This window comes from Pseudophryne corroboree, chromosome 2 (assembly GCF_028390025.1).
Source record: "Pseudophryne corroboree isolate aPseCor3 chromosome 2, aPseCor3.hap2, whole genome shotgun sequence".
NCBI classification, from domain to species: Eukaryota; Metazoa; Chordata; class Amphibia; order Anura; family Myobatrachidae; genus Pseudophryne; species Pseudophryne corroboree.
The window spans coordinates 863,970,777-863,989,946 of record NC_086445.1 but is presented as its reverse complement, the minus strand read 5'-3'; the positions used below and the strand labels follow the sequence as shown (position 1 = coordinate 863,989,946).

The 19,170-nt window shown below is 46.7% G+C and overlaps 2 protein-coding genes across 3 annotated transcripts in view; both read right to left on the bottom strand.

Moving 5' to 3' along the window:
* Positions 1-16,033, bottom strand: part of RSKR (ribosomal protein S6 kinase related) — an 88,588-nt gene extending 72,555 nt beyond the window's left edge. Inside the window, exons 1-2 of the mRNA XM_063953229.1 lie at positions 14,016-16,033; positions 13,392-13,640 (exon numbers count right to left, since the gene is read on the bottom strand). Of these exons, the coding sequence (XP_063809299.1) occupies positions 13,392-13,640; positions 14,016-14,042 (276 nt within the window). The 5' untranslated portion in view covers positions 14,043-16,033. The remainder of the gene's footprint in view (positions 1-13,391; positions 13,641-14,015) is intronic.
* Positions 16,034-16,128: 95 nt separating this feature from the next.
* Positions 16,129-19,170, bottom strand: part of BLTP2 (bridge-like lipid transfer protein family member 2) — a 177,109-nt gene continuing 174,067 nt past the window's right edge. For both annotated transcript variants that reach the window (XM_063955868.1, XM_063955869.1), the window contains one exon: positions 16,129-17,822. In XM_063955868.1, coding sequence (XP_063811938.1) covers positions 17,646-17,822 — 177 coding nt within the window. In that variant the 3' untranslated portion in view covers positions 16,129-17,645. The remainder of the gene's footprint in view (positions 17,823-19,170) is intronic.

Below are 19,170 nucleotides of genomic sequence, written 5' to 3'. Positions count from 1 at the left end.
GGAAGTAAATTTATGAGGGTCGTTGGATACCCAAATGCCCAGATATTTAAAGGAATTCACCCATCTTAGCGGGAGAACAACCAATGGGGAGGCAGGGACCTCGCCCTGAAACGGGATAATGGAGGATTTCTCCCAATTGATCAAGAGCCCGGAGTAACATCCGAACTTATTAATAATATCTAAAATCTTAGGCATAGACTCAGCATAGCGATCCACAAATAGCAGGATGTCATCGGCATATAGAGCTATTTTCTCCTCCCTGGTGCCCACGGTGTATCCAATAATCTCAGGGTTCGCTCGCAGAAGACATGCAAGGGGTTCAATGGCTATAGCAAATAGGGTAGGGGACAATGGGCATCCCTGACGAGTACCTCTAGACAATGGAAAGGAATGTGACACAAAGCCATTCACCGCCACTCTAGCCATGGGAGAGGAATACAGCAAGCGGACGAATTTGATAAAGCTGGGGCCTATACCAAACTTGTGCATGATACTCCACAAGTACTCCCACTCCACGGAGTCAAAGGCCTTAGCGGCGTCCAATGATACTACTATGGATGAGGGTGCCTCACGGGGGACCTGGAGATGGGTAAATAATCGTCTGAGATTAATGGATGTTGATTTATTGGGCATAAATCCCGTCTGATCTGGGTGTATGATCTGCGTAATGACCTTATTTAATCTACATGCCAGGATTTTGGCCAGAATTTTAATATCGGTCGGTAGAAGGGAGATAGGTCTATAAGAATCAACCTTCCTATGGTCCTTATCGGGCTTCGGAAGGACAATAATCAATGCCTCCGCCATAGATAATGGGAGGGATTCCTGTGTGAATATCTGATTATATAGCTCAAGTAATTGGGGGACGAAAAAATCTAAATGACGCTTATATAGCTCAGACGGTATGCCATCGAGCCCTGAAGCCTTCCCATTGGGGGCAGCACTGATCGTATCCACAATCTCCTCTGGTGAAATAGGTGCCTCGAGGAAGTCATGTGCCTCACAAGTCAGCAAGGGGAGCTGTATAGTCTGTAAATATTCGTCTAATTGCATCGGGGTACAGTCTAGTTTAGAGCTATATAAACGCCTATAATACGACACGAATTCCGACGCAATCTGTGGGGTCTGCAATACAGTGGTACCGTCTGAGGCCTCTATTTCAACTACGGTATTAGCGGATCTCTCACCCCGTGCCAGGGAGGCTAAATAAGATCCCGGCCTATCCCCGGAGGCGTAAAAGGCGTGAGAGGAGAAGAGGAGTCTATGCTGAGTCTTTTCCATTAGACATTCCCTCCACTCCCCCTGAGCTGTCAACCATGCAGATTTGGAACTATCCAAGCAGTCCTGTAAATATTGTGCCTCTGCAGCAACACTTATGGTCTCTAGTTCGGACTCCCGGTGCCTGAAAAAGGTTTTTAAATTAGCCACTCGTTTAATTAGGGTTCCCCGCAAAAAGGCCTTGAACGCATCCCATAAATTAGAGATAGGCTGCCCAGCCTTGTTTATCTCGAAAAATTCCCGCCACGCAGTCACCAAATCGGAGCCATCTCCCATATGTACTAGCCAAAACGGATTAAACTTCCACACTGCCTGGCCTCTAGAGCAATTAAAATCCAGGGTCAATGTTAAAGGGGAGTGATCCGATATACCCCTAGTCTCATATTTGCTATCCCGGACCCTAGGAATCAGATCATTCGAGAGAAGAGCCAGATCAATCCTAGAGAACGAGGAGTGGGAGTGTGAGAAGCATGAATATTGTTTAACAGATGGATGTCTCAGTCTCCAGGGATCAACCAGGCCCAGCCCCGACACAACATCCGCAAAATCATTTCTACCAGAATGTGGACCAGAGGGATTAGAGGGAGTAGTAGAGAATCTATCCATCGCTTTATCTAATACATTGTTGAAATCCCCCACACAAACCACGGGTATACCCGGTGACAAGGCCATAAACCCTGCAACCTTTTTTAGGACATCGGAGGAGTACGGGGGAGGCACATACACGGACAGCAAAAGCAGAGGGGTACAGTGGATTTTACACTCCAAAAACACATATCTCCCCCATGGGTCCGTTTGTACTGACTCCATCACAAAGGGAACAGTCTTCTTTACAAGGATAGAGACCCCCCGAGAGGCAGAAGTGTGTGTAGAATGGAATGCCCATCCTACCCAAGGTCTCTTAATGGCTAGGGTCTTGCTGCCCACCAGGTGGGTCTCCATAAGACATATCACATCAGCGGCATACTGCTTAATTTGTCTAAGCACCAGAGATCTCTTAATCTTGTCATTGAGTCCCCGCACATTCCATGACACTATCCTAAGTCCAACCATGAGGGGTCGTTTTGATAATAATAGAGGCTACAGCCCGCAGCCAGCCAGATCCATCTTCTCTGCATACAAGTACAAGGCACCACCGCTCAATGAATAGGTTCGTAAGCCACACACACTCAAATTCCGAACATCCATACCAGAAACAACCGTAGCCTTTAACTTCCCCCCTCCCCCCACCCTGTACACTACTCCCAACCTGCAGCATACTTGGATCCCCTAACCTAACACTGGCTCAAGCCCAGAGCACACAACTTGTTATACTCTGGGTGGAGCTAAAAATATAATGGCCCTAAGAAAGAGAAAACAAAACACAAACAAAACATCCCCAGCCTTTAGACTAAATCACCCCCATAAGAAAGAAAAAGGGGCGAAACATACAGAGTCACTCCCCGGGACTTAAGAGCAAAATACAATCAGGTGTATTCGGACCACAGATATATCCCTCCTCTCCCCCATCTCTCCCAACCCACACATCCCAGCAATATAAGTATAATAATTGGCTTGTATGAGAAGGATAACAAAACAGAAAATCAGGTAAGTAATTATCCCCCCCACCACCCTCACATCCTCAGGGAGCAGCACTTAGACATTTAAACATTTTCCATATCCTGCATCCCCCCAGTAGATATGCAGACAATCTTATCCTGTACATAAAATCTCTTGCAACCATAGTCACAGGAATTAATCACGGATCAGCAAGAGCCCGTCTCGCCGGGAAGCGTCTATCCAGCCATATCATCGCCTCTCGAGGAGCCGCAAAAAATTTGGTTTCACCATCAGCTACCACTCGTAATCGTGATGGAAAGAGCATGGCGTATGGCAAATCAAGTTCCCAGAGTCTCCTCTTAACAGGCAGAAATTGAGCTCTATCTTTCTGCACCTCCACCGCGAAGTCTGGGAAGACCGATATTGGCGACCCGTTCCATTTTAGGGGGCCTTTCGTGCGAGCAAGTTTCAGAACAGTGTCCCGGTCGCGGAAGTGAAGGAACTTGGCGATAAAGGTACGGGGCGGAGCCCCCAGAGGCAACGGGCGCATCGGAACTCTATGAGCTCGTTCTATGGTGAAATGAGGCGAGAATTCCTCGGGTCCAAATGCCTTCCGAAGCCACTCCTCTAGAAATTCCTCAGGAGATGAGCCCTCCTCCTTCTCGGGCAAACCGATGAATCGGACATTGTTGCGACGTAGGCGTCCCTCCATATCCGTTAGTTTTTTGCGCACATCAGTCATTTGAGACTCCAAAGTATCAGTACGCCGTCCCAGCGGGGTGACAGTATCCTCGACATTGGAGATACGGGTTTCGGCCTCACTCACCCTCTCTCTCACCCGTTGTAGGTCCTGATGTATAATGGAGAGATCAGACTGCACCTGCCCAATTTTATCAGCCAAACGGGCCTCACTAGCTGTCACGGCATCCAACACTCTTTGTAACGCAGCATCAGGCGGTTCTGATGAGGCAGAGCAGTATGCAGGAGAAGGGGGCGAAGACTCAGCTTGTGTAGTTTCCCTCCTCTGTTGTTGGGGACCGGGGTTGCGGACAAACTTTTCCATTGCGCCCGCCGCCGCGTTTTGTTGGCGGCCTTTCACCATTTTGGATAACACAATGCCGCCGTATTCGACCAGTTATATATCAAAGCAATGCAGGCAGAGAGAGGGGGCGCAGGCACTAACTCGCTGTGTGAGGGCCAGGAGACGCAGGACAAATATATATATATATCAAATGGAAAAAGAAGGACTGCGGCACTCAGGGACGTTTTGAAAAAATAGCTGTATTAAGTTCAATACATCATGGCATCGACGTTTCGGGGATTTTAACCCCTTCCTCAAGATGCAGTAGGTAGTCTCTACTGCATCTTGAGGAAGGGGTTAAAATCCCCGAAACGTCGATGCCATGATGTATTGAACTTAATACAGCTATTTTTTCAAAACGTCCCTGAGTGCCGCAGTCCTTCTTTTTCCATTTGATGTGCATACATTCTGAGGGCACCGGGGCATTGTTCAACTCTTCAGCACAAGGGAGTGCCGGGCTGTTGTTACCAATATATATATATATATATATATATATATATATATAAATAAAAGGACCAGTGTTCCTGACAGTGTTGCTGCGTGTCGGCACTATGAATTTGGAAGCTGTGGTCAGAATCAAAGAGTCAGGCAACTTCCCACCTGCACAGATAGTACCTTCCCGAGGCAGAGCAATGCAGGTCTTCTTAGTATCCTTCACCAGCCTCCAGTCAGGTCCAGCTGCCCAAGCTGCATATAATAGACACTTCCAGCAGGAGAGGTGTGGACAGGAACAGAGCTGAGCCTGCTGCCAACCACAAGATGGCGCCCGGAAAACCCCACAGCCAGCCCCGTTGATGTTATAGCCCTCCAGGGACAAGGGCTCCTGTAGCAGGCAGCGGGGGTGTTCTGTGCTCGGCGCACAGGCCGCTCCAGGTTTAGCACAGGGCTGTCAGGGGCGGGTGGCGGAGCTCCGTGTACGCGGCCCGCCAACCGCAAGATGGCGCCCGGCGGCTTCACGTAGTCTGCACGGCCGCGACAAGCGCCCTGGTCGTCTGGCGGGGAAATGGAGCAGAGCGATGTATTGCTCAGGTGGCGGGGCCCCCGCGGTATCCACTCGCCGGCCGCAGGGCACGTCAGGAAAGCCGGGTGGGAGACGAATGGCACAGCTCCCCTGCAGCACCATCCAAGATGGCGCCGGCCTCATGCAGGTCTGGATCAGCTCACCCGTTCTAACGTTCCCAGCAGGGACACTGGACACAGGATCCACTTGAAACGAGGTTCAAATCGGGCAGCAGATAATCAGATAGCCGCACAGGGCCACTTATGCAGTCACTTAGGCGGTGTCAGGATATAATTAGGATATTGTCGGCTGGGGAGCTAGGAGAACACGTCCTACTCCATTACCCGTCAGGCCACGCCCCCGTACATCGGCTTTTTGTTTACTTATCGTAAAATCTCTCTCTCTAATTTCATCTGCGGGACGCTTCGCACTTACTGATGGGTTAGAGCAGAGGTTCTCAAACTCGGTCCTCGGGGGCCCACACAGTGCATGTTTTGCAGGTCTCCTCACAGAATCGCAAGTGAATAATTAGCTCCACCTGTGGACCTTTTAAAATGTGTCAGTGAGTAATTAATACACCTGTGCACCTGCTGGGTTACCTGCAAAACATGCACTGTGTGGGCTCCCGAGGACCGAGTTTGAGAACCTCTGGGTTAGAGTGTGTAGTAAGGGAGTTTGGTACCTATAGAAACTAACTGCTCCCCCCTCTAACCCCTCCCATTCCCTGTCTGTCACAGAATCAACTCCGTTAACGTTTAGCAAAGCCGAAAGAGACATAAAAGAACACAACCAATAAACCAGACAAAAATACGGGAGGGATCGCAGGGTCCCCCAGATGGAATCAGAGAAAGAGATTTTATGGTAAGTAAACAAAAATCCCCTTTTCTCTTTCATCCATCTGGGGGACGTTGCGCACTTACTGATGGGCTTTCCCAAAGCAAGCTAAGTAGAGGACGGAGAACCAGACAGCAGAGCCGTCTGTACAATTTGACGCCCAACAGAGGCAGTCTCCAAACGGTAAAACTTCGTGAAGGTATGCACGGACGACCAGGTTGCCGCTCTACACAGCTGCTCAACAGACACCCCCCCACAAATAGCCCAGGAGGGCCCTAGTCGAATGAGCCCTCAGGGGGTCAGGAACGGGAACCATAGAGGATACATAGGCCTGCCGAATAGCAGAAGTCACCCAACGAGCCACAGTGTTTTCAGAAGCCGGCCAACCCCGTTTGGGTGCATCAATAAGAATTAACAACATATCTGTACGGTCACTTTAAATTTCGACTGGGTGTGCTGGCTCCTCCCCTCTATGCCTCCTCCTATAGCTCAGTTATAGGTAAACAGTGCCGAAGAAAAATGACATACTTGAGAGAAGGAACATAACAACAAAAAGTGTGGTGAGATTTTCACACCAGCACACCAATATATAACTTAGCCAGCAACATCTGGCAACATTAAGAGCAACAGCTGAACAGGAACACGTAACCGAGAACCTGCAGAAAGTCACAGCACAGAGGCGCCCAATGGGGTTTATTCCGAGTTGATCGCACGTTGCTCGTGCAATCAACTAGACACCACCTATGGGGGAGTGTATTTTAGTATAGCAGGGCTGCGATTGCTTGTGCAGCCCTGCTATGCGAAAAAGGTTTTGTGCAGAACAAGACCAGCCCTGCAGTTACTTACCCTGTGCGATGGATCCATCGATGAAGGTCCTGGAATTGACGTCCGACAACCGCCCTCCAAACGCCTGGACACGCCTGCGTTCGGATCTCCATGCCCGGAAAACGGTGAGTATCCGCCCCGGAACGCCTCCCTGCTGTCAATCTTCTTGCAATTGCGCTAGCGATCACTTTCTTCTTTCTTATGGTCGTTGCCTGGCGACGGCTGTCGCTGTGCAACGAGGCCCGTGCGCATTGCGGGCACCGCGCATGCACATTTCCGACTCGTTCGCACCGCAGCGATGAACCGCTGTGTGCGAGCGGGTCAGAATGACCCCCAATATCCCTTATGGACTACGAGAAAAGGATTTACCGGTAGGTATTTAAAATCCTATTTTCTCTAGCATCCATAAGGGATATTGGGGAAAGATTAGTATGATGGTGATGTCCCAGCGCTTCCAGAACGGGCGGGAATGTGCGGAGACATCTGCAGCACCGCCTGCCCAAACTGGGTATCCTCTTTGGCCAGGGTATCAAACTTGTAGAACTTCACCTGTTCTTCCCCGACCAGGTAGCAGCTCGGCATAGTTGCAAGGCCGAGACTCCACAGGCAGCCACCCAGGAAGAGCCCACCGATCTTGTAGAATGGGCCTTCAGAGACTGTAGAACCAGTAAGGCTGCCGACGCATAGGCCTATTGGATAGTAAGCCTAATCCAACGAGCAATGGACTGCTTAGAAGCAGGGCAACTCTTTTTCTTGATATAAGTTTTCAAGGCTCGCACAGCATCCAATGCCTCCGGAGGAGCAGAAGTGTCAGAACTGGACGGAATCACAATAGTTTGATTCAAGTGAAATGCGGAGACCACCTTCGGTAAGAACTGCTGTCTAGTCCTGAGCTCCGCTCTGTTCTCATAAAAGACCAAGTATGGACTTTTGCACGACAAGGCCCCCAATTCTGAGACACACCTAGCAGAAGCCAGGGCCAGTAACATCACCGTTTTCCACGTGATGTACTTATCTTCTACTGTCATCAGAGGTTCAAACCAGGAGGACTGTAGAAAACGCAACACTACATCCAGATCCCAAGGTGCCGTATGCGGCACGAATGGAGGTTGTATGTGAAGCACCCCTTGCAAGCAGGTCTGAAGTTCTGGCAAGAGAGCCAACTTCTTCTGGAAGAAGACTGAAAGTGCTGAAATCTGGACCTTAATGGATCCCAGACATAAGCCTTTATCCACTCCAGCCTGCAGGAATCGTAGGAACCTTCCCAAGTTGAAGTCTGCAGAGGGATATGTGCATTCCTCGCACCAAGAGACATATCTCCGCCAGATATGATAGTGTTTCAATGTCACAGGTTTTCTGGCTTGCACCATAGTGGCAATGACCTTTTTGGAAAGCGCTTTGCGAGCTAGGATGTTCCGCTCAATTTCCATGCCGTCAAACGAAGCCACCGTAAGTCCGGGTAGACGAATAGTCCTTGTTGAAGAAGATCCCTTCTTAGTGGTAGAGGCTAAGGGTCCTATACGGACATGTCCAGAAGAGCCGCGTACCACGTTCTTCGGGGCAATCAAGATTGCTTCCACTCTTTGATGTCTGATCCACTTGAGCACCCTTGGGATCAGCGGAATTGGGAGGAAACAGGTAGACCAGCGGGTAATGCCAAGGCGATGTCAGCGCTTCCACTGCGCTCGCCTGAGGGTCCCTGGTTTGTGAGCAATAGCAGCAAAGCTTCTTGTTGAGACAATAGGCCATCAAGTCGATCTGTGGGCATACCCACCCGTCGATGATCTGCTGAAACACCTGAGGGTGTAGTCCCCACTCCCCCAGATGGAGGTCGTGGCGACTTAGGAAATCCGCTTCCCAGTTGTCCACTCCCGAAATGAAGATCTTGGACAGTGCTCTTGCATTTCTTTCTGCCCAGAGGAGTATTCTTGACACTTCTCACATGCAGGCCTTGCTTTTTGTCCCTCCTTGTTGATTGATGTACGCCACCGCCGTGGCGTTGTCCGACTGCACCTGGATCGCCTGAACCCGGAGTAGAGGGGATGCCTGAATCAGAGTATTGTAGATAGTCCAAAGTTCCAGAATGTTGATTGGAAGTAGGGCCTCTTGGGCAGACCACCTGCCCTGGAACTGCGTCCCCTGGGTGATAGCTCCCCATCCTCTCATCTGTCATGAGGAGGATCCAATCCTGAATCCCAAAGGGTCGACCTTCCAGCAGGTTTGAAGACTTTAGCCACCACAGGAGAGAGATTCTGGCCTGAGGTGACAGCTGAATCATCCGGTGCATCTGAAGATGGGAACCGGACCACTTGTTCAGGATGTCCAATTGGAACTGTCTTGCATGAAATCTTCCGAATTGAATTGCCTTGTACGAGGCCACCATCTTTCCCAACAATTTTATGCAAAGATGAATGGAGACTCGAGCAGGTCGGAGCACCATGCGAACCATTTCTTGAAGCGTTCTTACTTTGTTGCCCAAACAGCATACCGAAAGAAATAAAACTTGAAAAGAAATAGAAGAAAAACTCTGGAGCTTTGAGGAGTGTGCATCCTCGCCTGAGCTGAAGGAGGAGGCATAGAGGGGAGGAGCCAGCACACCCAATTTATCGAAATTTAAAGTACACTGGCTCCTTTGGACCCGTCTATACCCCATCGTACTAATCTGTCCCCAATATCTCTTATGGATGCTAGAGAAATGAAGTATAGATATACAATACTAGGAATCCTAGTATACAGTACCCAAGATTACAGTGTAAAAAAATATAGGGACACTTGCCAACCACCAACACCATGAGGTGAGGTAGGGGAAAATACAACCTGACACTAAGAACAGTCCGGGTATAGGAGGCAGGAGAGACTCTCTCTATAATGCAGTCTGCAGCTCAGTCTGTCAGAAGCACCAGGAACCCCCTTTGTAGAAAGGAAAAGCCACCTCTGCGGAGGATAAGCTGGCAGCTCCCACTTAGCTTGTTTGCTGAAGCTAAGCAAAGGGTAAAATGGCCACTGGGTATGAGTGAGAGGGAGGTGAGAGGACCTATGGGAAACTCCCCCCCCCCTTCCCCACCTGGAGCCCCCGGGAATCGCTATCCCGCTCAGCAATATCCTTGGTGGCCTAGCGGTGACTCACAATGTGATCCACCGACACTGTTCACACTAAACATAGGAATTTTCCAGGTTTTTCTTTTATTAACATTTACTTTTTAAGACATTTTTATAGTTGACAGCTCGCACCTCCATTTAAGTGGTCTTTGGGGGTGATTCAGAGACGGATGGTAATTCAAAGTCACTTGTAAGCGGGTCTAGATTACTGTCCAATTTGAAAGAGGGAGCATGCAGGAGACGTATCAGCAGAAGAGACACCCCCTGCATGTACTGTAGCTGTGATGTTTACTCAGCTGGCCGACAGAAAGGGCTCTGCAAAGCCAGAGGGGATCTACAGGCAACATCACAAGCCCAATAATCGTCAATCTATGAGCAGCAGGTCTCCTGTGTCCTTCTCTAAATTACCCCTTTGGTTTCGCAAAGAAGGGTTGTGGCCACACAATAGTACCCCCAATTCAAATGACGCCAGTTTTGCAACCTTATTCACATGCCACACAGTAGTGTCCCTCATTTACATCACGCCACACAGTAGAGCACCTTATACATGGTACGCCACACAGTAGAGCACCTTATACATGGTACGCCACACAGTAGAGCACCTTATACATGGTACGCCACACAGTAGAGCACCTTATACATGGTACGCCACACAGTAGAGCACCTTATACATGGTACGCCACACAGTAGAGCACCTTATACATGGTACGCCACACAGTAGTACCCCTTATAGATCTGCCCTACTGAGCAAGGTGTACCAATTTTTATATATTTTTTTGTTTATTGTGCCACACATCATTTTCTTGCTATGGTGTGCAGGATACTTCATGACTCAAACTACTAGCAAAAATATACAGCATGCTTTTCACTATGACCTACTTTGCCACACTCACGCACACAATCAGGGCACAAGGCTGTACACGAATGACATACACATACAAGTGCAGTGATATACAAAGATGACCAGCACTGCACAAGCCTGCTGGCCTTGCCATGCAGACACCACTAGTGATCGGGTTATCACAGTCCTGCAGCAGGCTGAGTGAATTGTGTGCAAGGCTGGTGGCCCTGGCCAGTGTGATGGATCATTTTGTTAATGACACACCCAGACACACACCTGCAGCTATAGGGACAGAGTAGAAAGCACTGCGGGAGGCGGAACTGCTGCCGCTGATGAGTCCACCCAGCCACTAGGAGCAGTTTGGCCAGACCCGGATCTAGAAACCCAGGTCCACAATGGGTAGACTCGGGAATAACCTAGGTAAATTGGAAGGTTGCAGACCCAGGTTGGTTGCTGTCACACTACCACTAGTCGCAGCTCGTTAAGCCTGTGCTGGTAAATTACCATAATATTAAAACATGTCTGAAAGGGACATAACAGTCCAGGTTTTAATGATATCTATAATTGAGAACAGGTGACTTAGGGGTCTATTTACTAAGCCATGGATGGAGCTAAAGTGGACGGAAAGGACCAGACAATCAGCAAGGCTTCGTAAATAGACCCCCTAAATTGGTACCTCTATTATTTTGATTTAACCATCTGTGCTGTAGCCTGGATATCACTAAAACCTGCACTGTTATTCCACTTTTATACTAAAATTCCAAGTCGCACCCAGAATTTGTGCATAGGTCCTTCCTGAATGCGACTCAGCGAGACCTCTTTCAGACAGGCGGCCCGACCCAGCAATATGCTGGGTTGGTGATGCCACCGCCGACGCGTGCCGATGCGAAACTTGGAGATCAAATGATCTCCAAGTGCCGCCTCTTTTCTATGCAATGAATGGGTGCTGGGTCACATCAACCCGGCTTACCCGTTCACACTGCACAGCGGCCCGGGTCCTTCCCGGGACCAATCCTTCAAGCTAGCAGGGTTGGATTCCCAGGTAAACCCCATTACACTGAGCCGCTCCCGGGTTATCACGGCAATTACCTGTGGTTTTAGCGGCTGTGTAAAAGGGGTATTAGTGTGCCTTGAGGACTGAGGGCCTGATTCATAACTGATCGCCCGCTGTGTGAAAATTCACAGCAGCAATCCGCTATAAACGGCGCATGCACCGCAATGCGCACGCGCTTCGGACAACAACAAAGGGTATCGCCGGTCAGCGATGGGATGGTGCGAAAAATCCGATCACACAGGCGTTCACAAGGTGAATGACAGGAGGAGACCGTTTGTGGGTGGTAACTGACTGTTTATTGGGAGTGTCTGGAAAAACGCAGGCGTTCCCAAGCGATTTCAGGGAGGGTGTCTGACGTCAGATCCGGACACAATCAGCCTCTTCTCATCTTACTGTAGGAGTAAGTCCTGGGCTGCGCAGAGACTGCACACAGTGGATTTTTGCAGCTCGGCGTACGCATGGGATCAAACATGCACAGCGAATTTACACTCCCCCTGGAGGCGGTGACTGTCTTAAAGTTAGCAGCCAAGCGATCAGGTTTGAATCACCCCCTGAGTTTGAGAATGCCTGGTCTTTAGGCTACACACGTCAATCATAACCATGCGAGAGACCCATAGTAGAGCACCCAGCTCCTGAAGGAGAAGTTAAGCGATGGCATTAACGATCAGTTCCCTTCTAATACACATCACTATAGGGAGTCAGTGCTTGTTAAAACATTCAGGCAATACTTCATTTATTATTGTGGCGATGAGAAATTATAATTATTGGGTTTAGAACCCAACAATAAATATGCACTTTTATCTATTATCCAATACTTCGCTGAACTTTTCTCCACTTGTAAATTCATCATTCTATCTGGAACACACATACACAATATACAGTACAGACCACATCCATTTGCTAAGACACAATACATTTAGCACATTATAGACACCGATACAAAAATGTAAACGCTGCCACAGAAGTTACTACAAATGTAAATCCAAACTTTAAAATTGATAAGGATAACCTCAAAACCACAAAGAAAAGTTTAAAAAAATAATAATATATTTTTGTTTAAATCTTTTCAAATTTTTGAGGCCTTGATTTTGAAATGTTAATTTTGACATTATACAGTATATCATTAAACCTGCTAAACTGAGATTTTTTTCCTGATTTCTCAATCATGGCGTGATAAAAAATATAGGCTTTTGTATATTCAGAAATACCAATATCTGAGCATTCTTGAAATCTACAAACTCTTATGTATTAAAATCTATGTAAAACAAGAACACTATTACCAGACCCTCTCAGATAGTAGTAAATGTATGCAGACACTTAAGTGTAACTGACAATGGTAAGATCATTTGCAATGGATCACTGTGTGTATATGGCTCGAAGGAAACAATGCATTGTGTATGACCATGTCCTGGATATCGGCTAGGCTGGATGAATAGTATACTGTACATGTACAGCTTTGATGGGAAACCTGTGGCCCCAGGTCCTGCGATTCTTGTCAGATGTGTTTTCTATAGCTTGTAACACTTGTTTATAATACCTGTTGATGTCATTACAGATAGGCGTCTCCTTTGATTAAATGCACTGTTCTCATTTACTACTGAGATTATGGGTAATGTTCTGCATTTTTAACATTTACTACCTTAAACACAGAGTTAACAGAGAAGAAACGGAATTGCGTTTCTCGGGTAAAACTAGACAATACATTTGTGAGTGGTTATTGGGATTCATTATTAAATGGCCATTATCATATTTGCCCATAAGCCCTCAGTGCTAGTAACACTTATTTTTACAGCCTGCTTAGTACAGATGGATATTTGCTATACAAATAAATCTGGAAGACCTTTAATTCTGGCTGTGCAGCAGGTGACCAAATGGGGAACTCGGGGAGAAATAAATTCATGTAATGAGGAAGAGGGTGCTCGGTTGGTTTCTCCTCTGAAACACCAGCCTGACGAGTGGCTCGGAACTTATCTTTTATTGTCTGGCCTGTAACCAACAGCTGGCCCAGTCTGGATGCAGCCAGGGTGTCACCATTTAATATGCCTTTCCAGGGAGGGATCCACGGGTTGGGCGACAAAGAGGTACAACCCTGGAAAGCAAGAAGCCGAATCTCAGGAACCACAGCAAAACACAGTTGTACATTTTTATTTAAATAAAACCAAGCTCTACCTCTATAATACACTAGTATTAGAGTATGCAATCCACCAGCTATGGGATTTATAGAACAAAAAATGACAGTCATAAGCAATGAATTTTTTTATTTTATTAAGAAGATGATTTGGTAGAGCCTCATCTTTGTTACATGTCAGATAAACATTACTGGACATTAATCAGGAACATTACTCCCAGTACATGACTTTCCTTTTGTTTTAGCTAACATTCTGAAGGCTATTGAATGCAAGTTTCATAACTTTCCAATTAGAGGCATTTTTTATTCCATTTCCAGTTTATTTCCTCTTCCTACCTTAGTGTGGCTGCTCGTGGCTCCCATTTCGTGCCTTCCGCCAGTCTACATTCAGGACAGGATTCCTTTCCCTGGCCCCCCCTGGACAGTTCCTGATCTCTGAGGGGAGTCACGTGCACAGATAATCTGCTTTAGTTTGACAAACAACTTTAATCTGTGGCTAAGCACTGGTCATTACTTATGCATCCATATCTACAGCTGCATTTTTCCTGGGGACATTGTGTATACATATCAAGTGTCATACAAAATATACAGGAACCTGACAATCTCTGCCTTGTCATAATGTGCAAATGGGTGCAGGTGAAATATGGGCAAGAAGCCGATTCTACGTGTGTTTACATTTCAGATAATTAGTAAGGGCAAGAAGCCGATTCTACATGTGTGTTTACATTTCAGATAATTAGTAAGGGCAAGAAGCCGATTCTACATGTGTGTTTACATTTCAGATAATTAGTAAGGGCAAGAAGCAGATTCGACATATGTGATTACATACATAATTAGTAAGGGCACGAGTCGTGTGCAGGACACTGGGAACTAAAGAGAGGCAGAACCATTTCAGAGGAATAGTTTCTTGTTTATTTTCCCAGCGCAACGCTCTTAGGGGTAATGCATAAACCACTATTTCATAGTTGTGTATACTTTATTGCTCCTTATTTTACAACCTTAATTAACCCTGTACACACAGGATTTACATATACCCTAATTGTTAGCCCACATTGGGGGTCATTCCGACCCGATCGCTGCAGTTTGTCGCAGCACAGCGTTCGGGTCGGAACTGCGTGTGCGCCGGCGCATGGTAGCCGTTGTTGCCTAACGATCGCCTCTGAGGCGCCATTTAGGGCCAGTGGCAGCGACAATCAACTCCTGGCCAGCCGCAGGAGCAGCGCTGGCCGGGAGTTACTCCACAAATACAAAAGCATCTCCGCTGTGTGGCGGACTGACATGTGGGGCGGACTAGCCCTGTGCTGGGCGTCCCCCCGCATGTCAGCGAAGATGATCGTAGCTGTGCTAAATTTAGCACAGCTACGATCAACTCAGAATGACCCCCATTGATCGCAATCTACCACACTGTCCCAAACTCTTACACCAATTTTACCCTCTCTGTTATGTCGCGCCCCCACCACTCAACCCTCACATTACACCTCTATCTCTCTACACTTTTCCCATCAATGCTTATTCTTCCTTATCCCATTCATCAGCTCTCATCTTATCATCCATTTGTTCTCTACTCGCTATTCTTTACTAAATTCGTATAATCTGTCCATTGTAGTTACTACTCTTCTCACTCCTTAATAACTCAGTTTCCACTTTTAGCCCTTTCTCATGTGTGTCATCTATTCTGTTCTTAGCTATGTTTCCTATCTGCGTCCTACAAGTTTATTATTCCATCTGCCTTTCTCTTTATTTCTGTCCATTATAAACTCTGCTCTAGTTCTAGGTTTCCTCTCACTTTGAATTTCACCTACTTCTTGCTTCCACAAATCCTTTTGTCCCTATCCTACCTCGCCAATCTCAAGGCCAGAGGTTCCCAAACTGTGTGCCGTGGCTCCCTGGGGACATTTGCAGGGGTGCCCTGGGTTGGTGGTCCAGGACCAATTCAAATTATTCATGGTCAATATAATAGGCAAAACTAGTGCTAGTGGCTGCCAATCATAAAATATATGGTCAAACAGAAGCAAATCTTGTCCCTCACCACACAACTGACCCTAGGGATGACATATAAATGAGATCTACTTAACGTAATATTTCTTTCTAAATTTCTCAATAAGAAACTTTTGGCCTAGGGGTGCCGTGAAAAAAAATCTGATATTCTAGGGCGCCGTGATTCAAAAAAGTTTGGAAACCACTGCTCTAGGCTCATTACAAATATCCCATTAAAAGCCTACTTGGACCGTATTAAAAGTGTTTTCCTTTCACATGCTTTGCCAGAAATCCAGCTCACCTAGACAGCTACCAGTCAGACACCTAGGCTACAGCTCCATAATCAACACATAAATGGACATCACAGAAAGCAGCGATAACCAGATGCGAGTTCTGAGACGTTTGCATGATAACCTAATGAGCTGCACACAATACTTATGCAAGGTTGGCTGAAGAGGACACAAAACACACATTTTGTTAAAAGTAACAATATGATTTTTAATCATTGTTGGTGAAGAGCAATCTGTACCAAAAAGTGCAAATGTCTGTAGATGAGAGCAGGAGTTTATACACCTATGTAGCAGCAACAACAGCACCCAGTACCCCTTCAATGCATATAAATATGTATATATACATTTATAAAAACATAAATCACCACCTCTGTAAATGCTCTTAAACCATAATCATTAAATGCAATATGACAAAGTTAAGTGAAATCCGTCCCCATCCACCTGGTAGGAGATTACTCCTGATATGTACAACCCCTGCCTGTATTTATATCAATAGACTACACAAAGGGGGGGAAAGGCAAAGATCCTGCAATCAAAATTACAATTATTAGAATTACAAATTAATCTCTTGAAAAATAAATATTTACTTTATTATCAGGAAGCGGTTTTTATGTAATGGACATTAAACTCTGATCATAAAATGTTTGCAGCTAGTGAGGTCAGCAACATATGTAAGTTCCTGCTGGCAGCAATTAATAATGAAGCAAAAGAGCCAACACAATGTTAGCAAAGTGGTTAAAGAGAGAATAAACACCTCGTATGTCAGGTCCCAACTAGCTGCTGAATGAGATGGTTCTGTTCTCATCATTGCCATGGTTGCAGTACTAACTAGGCTCTTATTGCTGAACCACACAGGATAATTGTCAGGCAAGAATGGTGCAACTATCCTTGATTATCTCCCAGCTGTCACTTGTCTGCAGCACATAGGGGTTTATTTAAAGACAAGGTACAATGTGAAATTAGCTGTGACCAATAGAAACAGTCAGAATGTAACAGTTTTCAATAACCGTTCTGAAAATGAAAGCTTACATTTGATTGGATATTATAGATTACATCACTGCACCATGTTTTAAATAAGTCCCAGTCAGTTTTTGCTCTAGTTTGATAGGTGAAAGAGCTGTTACACTGGTGTCACCATATACACAGACAAGCACGGCTTCCCTCCAACTCTGTTACATATAACTTTGGTAAATGTAATGCTAAAAAAGAGAGTCCATGGTTACAGAAAAGCTCTGACTCTCCCATGCCACATGGTATTCTAACTATATTTAGTGCACCATCCTTGGTGCCAGCCTCAGGCACATGAAAAGGCTCTACTGCATCATGTGTGACTCTAACTAGGTCCTGGGATTATTACCCATCAATAAAACATTCATTGAATGTACTTTCTGGTTATACCACCTGGGAGACATGCGAGATTAACTTCCAATACATCCCAAGGACAGAAAGGAGACACAAGTGAGGGGACGTAGTGATGAGAAAGGTTCTCTGTCGTCATATGACCATCTTTAGGGAAAGAGATAATGCTGCTCCTTGGTATGACTTTATGTCCCATGAAAGGACAACACTGAAGTCATTAAGACAGGTAAGAACCTCAAGGTCATGTCACAGACATGCACTCCAGAAGAGCATCATTCACATCAAGCAACCCTCTGTACTACAGAGCCATAAGTTTCTCCTGAAAACATATGTCCACAGTTTATTTTCTCCTCCCAAATATGGACTTCTTGCCGGCGTTTTTATCCCCCATGCTGAGCCCGATCAGCAGCCGGGCTTTCTCATCCTCCTCCTGCTGATTCATGTCCGTCTTTGCCTCACTCTTGCCCTTTGTTTCTGCACCCGCAGCTGGCTTGAGACGCAGCTTCTCTTTAATCACCTGCACGGCAAAGAAAATCTTAGTGTAATAATAATACAATAATAGCTATATAGATATCCTGTAAGCTACAGCAGAGAAAATAAGATTTTACTCACCGGTAAATCTATTTCTCGTAGTCCGTAGTGGATGCTGGGACTCCGTAAGGACCATGGGGATCAGCGGCTCCGCAGGAGACTGGGCACAACTAAAGAAAGCTTTAGGACTACCTGGTGTGCACTGGCTCCTCCCACTAAGACCCTCCTCCAGACCTCAGTTAGGATACTTTGCCCGGAAGAGCTGACACAATAAGGAAGGATTTTGAATCCCGGGTATGACTCATACCAGCCACACCAATCACACCGTATAACTCGTGATAATATACCCAGTTAACAGTATGAAATATAACTGAGCCTCTCAACAGATGGCTCAACAATAACCCTTTAGTTAGGCAATAACTATAAACAAGTATTGCAGACAATCCGCACTTGGGATGGGCGCCCAGCATCCACTACGGACTACGAGAAATAGATTTACCGGTGAGTAAAATCTTATTTTCTCTGACGTCCTAAGTGGATGCTGGGACTCCGTAAGGACCATGGGGATTATACCAAAGCTCCCAAACGGGCGGGAGAGTGCGGATGACTCTGCAGCACCGAATGAGCAAACTCTAGGTCCTCCTCAGCCAGGGTATCAAACTTGTAGACTCCTACAAAAATGTTTTAACCCGACCAAGTAACAGCTCGGCAAAGTTGTCAAGCCGAGACCCCTCGGGCAGCCGCCCAAGAAGAGCCCACTTTCCTCGTGAAATGGGCTTTTACAGATTTAGGGTGCGGCAGTCCAGCCGCAGAATGTGCAAGTTGAATCGTGCTACAGATCCAGCGAGCAATCGTCTGCTTAGAAGCAGGAGCACCCAGCTTGCTGGGTGCATACAGGAGAAATAGCGAGTCAGTTTTCCTGACTCCAGCTGTCCTGGAAACATATACTTTTCAGGGCCCTGACTACATCCAGTAACTTGGAATCCTCCAAGTCCCAAGTAGCCGCAGGCACCACAATAGGTTGGTTCACATGAAAAACTGATACCACCTTAGGAAGGAATTGGGAACGAGTCCTCAATTCCGCCTTATCCATATAAAATACAGATAAGGGCTTTTGTATGACAAAGCCGCCAATTGTGATACACGCCTGGTCGACGCCAAGGCCCACAGAATGACCACTTTCCACGTGAGGTATTATAGCTCCACGGATTTAAGTGGCTCAACCCAATGCGACTTCAGGAAATCCAACACCACGTTGAGATCCCACGGTGCCATTGGAGGCACAAACGGGGGCTGACTATGCAGCACTCCCTTAACAAAAGTCTGAACTTCAG